This window comes from Camponotus floridanus, unplaced genomic scaffold (assembly GCF_003227725.1).
Source record: "Camponotus floridanus strain SB8 unplaced genomic scaffold, Cflo_v7.5 scaffold466, whole genome shotgun sequence".
Lineage (NCBI taxonomy): Eukaryota > Metazoa > Arthropoda > Insecta > Hymenoptera > Formicidae > Camponotus > Camponotus floridanus.
Window position 1 is genome coordinate 32,158 of NW_020229621.1, and position 5,375 is coordinate 37,532.

A 5,375-nucleotide genomic window follows, 5' to 3' on the forward strand; every position below is an offset into this window, starting at 1 on the left:
TAGGCGGTGTGAGCTCGTTCCGGAGAAGACAAAGTCGGCCGACCTTGAAGCGCGTCTCTTCGCGCAACCACTTAGGGCGGTGAGTTATGGAGTGGGGGTACTCCTTCGACCAGCGTTCCCAAAAGTGATCTCGCATTTTTTGCAGGAGCTGTCAGCGGGATAAGCGAGACGTCGGTTGATCCAGCAAGGACGGTTCGGGCACTGCAGTCAGGGCGGCTCCTACTAGGAAGTGTTCGGGCGTCAGCGCAGCTAGACCCTCAGGGTCGTCCGAGAGTGCTTACAGCGGCTGCGAATTAAGGCACGCTTCGATTTGAGTGAGGAGGGTGCTCATCTCCTCGTATGTCAGCTTGGCGTCGCCAATTACCCGTCAGAGATGATGTTTGAGCGACTTGACTGCGGCCTCCCATATACCTCCAAAGTGCGGTGCTGAGGAAGGATTGAACTTCCACTCGATCCTCTCGGAGATGAGGCCGTCGACGATCCGGTGGCTTTCCGACGTGCCGCGGTGAAGAGGGCTTTCAGCTGAGAATTCGCTCCCACAAAGGTTGTCCCGCAGTCGCTCCGAAGACTGCGACAGATGCCTCGGCGGGAGACGAACTGTCTGAGAGCCGCAAGGAAGGCCTCGGCCGTATAATCGGAGACCACTTCGAGGTGTACGGCTCTGGAAGCAAGACAGACGAAGACTGCTACGAAGGCCTTGTAGGAGCGGTGTCCGCGCCCCTTGGTTGTGCGGAGTTGAATTGGCCCGGCATAATCGACCCCGGTGTGAAGAAAAGGCCTAGCTGGAACTACGCGTTCTCGTGGAAGATCGCCCATCAACTGTTGGGGGGTCGCCGCCCGCCATCGCACACAAGGAAGACATCGCAGGATAGCCTCTTTGACAAGTGCTCGACCTTGTGGAATCCAGTATTGCTGGCGGATTAATGATAGAGTGAGCTGCGTTCCGCCGTGCAACGCTCGTTTATGGCAGTCGTCCACGATTAGCCGAGTGAGGTGCGAGCCCTTTGGCAGGAGGACGGGATGACGCTCGTCATAGGCCAAGATGGAGTACTTGAGCCGACCTCCAACCCGCAGGAGACCCTCGGAATCTAAAAGGGGAGTAAAGCGAGCAAGTGAGTTTGATTTATTAAGTGCAAGGCCCTGACTTATTAATTTTAATTCGGTCCTGAAATTTTCAGACTGTACTCGCCGGATCCAACAAGCTCGAGCTCTTTCTATCTCTTCTGCGGACGGAGTCCGGGGAAGCTCCGGTGAGTGCAAGTGGCATGGCCTTCCTTCACTCTCAGCCACCGTCGACACCAGGCTGTCACGCGTAGGAGTCTCTTCAGGGAGGAGAATCGCATCAACTCGGTGGCCTCGCTCGTCGATGCTGCTGTGGTCTTGACGTGGATTCGGGTGCGCCTCTCCGGCAGGTGCTCCTCGGTGATGTGATCGACGGCAGTCGGCCATGCGGCGGCTTCTAACCTTAGCCAGGGCGGACCTTGCCACCACAGCGGATGACCCAGCAGTTCCTTGGGGAAGAGACCTCGGGAAGCGCAGTCGGCTGGGTTGTCCTGGCCTGGTACGTGATGCCACGCAGCCTGCGGGGTGGTCCTCTGGATCTCGGAGACGCGGTTCGTGACGTAGGTCTGCCACCTGGATGGATGGCCGCGGATCCAGCCCAGCGCGACGGTGGAGTCCGTCCACAAGTGAAGTGGCGCAGTTAGATCGAGGATTTCCATGGCGTGCTTGGCTAGGCGGCAGAGAAGCACGGCGGCGCTCAACTCCAAGCGAGGTAACGACACCTGTTTGAGCGGCGTGACCTTTGTTTTGGCGGTGACTAGACTGACAATCCACGAGTCGTTTGATCATGTTCTCAGGTACACGACGGCGGAATACGCTCGTTCTGAGGCGTCGGAGAAGCCATGAACCTCGACGCGGGTGCAAGATGGATTCAGATTGATCCAGCGAGGTACTCGGATTTGCTCGAGTGCTGGTATCTGGGCGTTGAAGGCGACCCAGGCTGACGCGGAGACGTCGTCGAGCGGGGCATCCCACTCGAGTCCTTGAAGCCAAGTTGATTGGAAGGCAATCTTGGCGCGGACCACGACCGGCGCTAGCCAGCCGAGAGGGTCGAATAGTTGCGCCACCAAGGACAGCACGGATCTCTTGGTGACGGATGGCAGCGCAATGTGCCGGGTGGCGAAGGAGAAGTCGTCCGTGGCGGGGTGCCACTACAATCCCAAGGTGGAGTGAGCCTCGTGCGGTCGCCAGTCACGGGTCTCGCGCTGCAACCGATGCTCCGGCGGGATGTTCGAGATTGTAGCTGAGTCGTTGGCTGACCATTTCCGGAGAGGAAAGCCGCCCGCCATGCAGATACTGGACAGCTGGCTGCACATTTCCTGGATCTCCGTAATCGTCGACGCTCCGGTCAAGATGTCGTCCATGTAGACGTCTCGTAGAAGCGCGGCCGCTCCCAGAGGGTACTGCTTTCCTTCGTCTTCGGTTAATTGTCTCAGAGCGCGCATTGCTAGAAACGGCACACACGCCAGGCCGTAGGTCACCGTGCTCAGCTGATATTCCGCAGGGCTGCCTTGCGGGGAATCACGCCACAGGATCCTTTGCAGATCTTTATCGTCCGGATGCACCAGGATCTGCCGGAACATCTTCTCGACGTCGGTGGCTAGGACGAAACGGTGCTGTCGCCAACGGAGTAGCACGTCGGCGAGCGGAGGCAGCAAGTTCGGGCCTACCATTAGGTGGTCATTCAAGGTTTTGCCCGAGGCAGTCGGCGTTGAACCGTTGAAGACCACGCGCAGCTTCGTGGTGACGCTGCTCTTTCGTAGGACGCCGTGATGCGGCAAGTAATGCACCGGCCTACGTGATGTGGCGTCCGGAGTCACGCGAGACATATGGTGCAAGTCTTCGTATTGCCGCATGAAGTCCGCATAGAGAGCATGAAAGGGAGGATCCCGAGCGAAACGTCTCTCCATGCTGAAGAGAACTCGCAGCGCCGTGGAGCGCATTGCCGAGAAGTCTGGCAGCGGGGAAACGACCGGCAGGCGTACGACGTACCGGCCGTCCGCGGACCGCGAATGTGTTTGGCGGAAGAAGTTCTCGCACTCTTGATCCTCGGGCGAGAGAGCTACAGCGGCATCGGATAATTCTTCTTGCTGCCAGAACTTCTGTACGAGAGCGCCCAGATCTTCCTGGACTAGGCAATGATGAGCCGAAGCATGGCGCGATGTGGAAGTCGTACCGACGGCCCCAGACAATATCCAGCCCAACGCCGTCTTTTGCGCCACAGGTTCTCGCAATTTCCCCTGCCGTCCTTCCTGGAGGATCATGGCGTAGACGTCAGCTCCTAGAAGAATGTCCACAGGATCCGTTGCCAAAAAATCCGAATCGGCGAGTTCCAGTCCATGGATGTGCGTCCACGCTCGACGATCGGCCTTGATTCCGCCTTCGTAGAGGGTGAGCTGGGGGAAGACCAAGGCGGTCACGTTTAATAAGGGCCCGTCGCACAGAGAGCGGATCTGGAGAGTGACCTGACCGCGTGCGAGGCCCGTCTGCTTGCCGCCGATTCCATATACGGCGACGGAGGTAGGAGACCGACCCAGACGAAGACGCTGGGCTAAAGCCTCGGAAACTAGCGAGGATTCCGAGCCCTGATCAACCAGAGCGCGTGCTGTGTGCGCGCGGCCGAACCGGTCCATGACGCGAACGCGTGCGGTAGCGAGGAGCACTGACATCGTTGCCTCGGTTTTATGTTGCGCTAAGTGCGACGTCTTAGCGCCTTCGACTGTTGAACATGCCTCGTGGAGGGTCGAATGGTGACGCGCGCGACACAACGAACAGGTCTTTTGGGAGGCACACTCGCTTACCTTGTGCTTTCCCAAGCAGTTCAGGCACAAATCGTTCGTCTCGATGTGACGCCTCTTTTCCTCCGCCGTCTTGCTCTGGTAGAGATCGCAGAACATTATATAGTGATCCTGGACACATAGGGAGCAGCGACCTCGTTTACCGTCCTGCTTACGTGCGTGGAGAGTGCGGGTCTTCTGTGTTAGACTCGGATTCGGCTTGGAAATGATGGCCTCGGCCTTGACTGGCTGCAACGATTCCAATGTGTGAAGCCGACGATCCAAGAAGAGCTGCAGTTTATCATACAAAGGTGGATCGTTGGAATCACTTATAAAGTTCTCCTACTAGCGGCGAGATCGAGGATCGAGCAGGTCGACGACAAGGTACACGAAAAGATCTTCGCCCTCCGTGATCGGGCGCCCAATGCTCTCCAGTGAGCCTACGGTGCTCTTCACGCTATGGCAGAGTTTGCGCAGCTCCACCACGGACTCGTTCTTCAGCTTCTGGAGTGATGTGAACTGGGAGATGTAACTGCGCACCAGGAGCCGCTTGTTCTCATAGTAGGTAACGAGAACATCCCATGCGCGCTCGAAGTTCTCACTTGTCGTGGGCAGGCTTCGAATTAATAATTTTGCTTCTCCCTTCAGGCACGTCTTCAGTTAATGGAGCTTCTCGACCGATGACGTGAGGATGTCCCTTCCGATTAGCGATTGGAAGAGGTCGCGGAAAGCTGGCCAATCCTCGTACTTTCCGGAGAAATGAGGTAGCTGAATCCTCGGAAGAGTCGTGCGAGGAGCTTGTGAGGACGGCTCTAACACCTTCGTGCTAGCTTCCTTTTCCTCAGTCTTGAGGCTACGCAGAAGGTCCAACAGCAGCCCTTTATTGCCGAGGTAGGCATTGCCTCTTCAGCCAAAGCAGGTATGTCGAGTGTTATGTATTCTGAACCGGCTACTTGGTCGCGGTAATTTAAAAGCTCGTCGTTGTGCGCGTCAAACTTAGCCCAATACTTTTCCAAGGACTGCAGACGCGCTTCCACGGCGCCCATCGTGATCTTGGCAGCGCCCAGCTTCATCAGGTTCTCGTGAGTGCGGGCGATTTTGCCGTGGAGATCCGTTGCGGCAGTGATTATTAGCTCTGCCTTGTAACTCATGACGACTTGAATTTCAGGTGACTGATCTTGGGAGCACAGAGAAACCACACCACTTTGCACTCACACCGCGTCGTAGAGAAAAAACCGGTCACTAAATCCGGCTCGAAGGACCAGCAAATGTTAGAGATTTCGCGAGATTAACGCGGGATGCGAGCGCGACGCGGGAGGATGAGAGTCCACAAGTAAAGGAAAGTCGACGATAAGTCTATGTGTATATTTGCTAGTATTGTCATTTATTATAATCAAAAAATATAAATACTAATTACACAATCTTAATTTCAATTACGCGAAACCAATCGGGAAATTCGAGCAGAATTTCGAAATCCGCGAGCAACGGAGACGATTAATTTAATCCGCGAGCGACGGAAAGACGTTTTTCGATAAT

General features: G+C 56.3%; 1 protein-coding gene across 1 annotated transcript; it reads right to left on the minus strand.

Moving 5' to 3' along the window:
* Positions 1 to 360: 360 nt before the first annotated feature.
* Positions 361 to 4,990, minus strand: LOC112639101. The gene is made up of 7 exons (XM_025411995.1): positions 4,848 to 4,990; positions 4,588 to 4,743; positions 4,230 to 4,440; positions 2,349 to 4,130; positions 1,879 to 2,213; positions 1,232 to 1,824; positions 361 to 1,088 (listed from the first exon to the last, which is right to left on the minus strand). The coding sequence occupies exons 1-7, from the start codon at positions 4,988 to 4,990 to the stop codon at positions 361 to 363; spliced, it is 3,948 nt and encodes a 1,315-aa protein (XP_025267780.1).
* Between the last annotated feature and the right edge of the window lie 385 nt (positions 4,991 to 5,375).

Bases quoted from the DNA above. Each gene is read 5' to 3' on its own strand.
- LOC112639101 (XM_025411995.1), bottom strand. From the start codon at position 4,990: ATGAGTTACAAGGCAGAGCTAATAATCACTGCCGCAACGGATCTCCAC. The intron at 4,131-4,229 runs GTGTACCTTGTC...GATAAACTGCAG, and splicing joins CGGAGGGCGAAGATCTTTTC to CTCTTCTTGGATCGTCGGCT. The intron at 1,089-1,231 runs GTCCGCAGAAGA...CTCCCCTTTTAG, and splicing joins CCGGAGCTTCCCCGGACTCC to ATTCCGAGGGTCTCCTGCGG.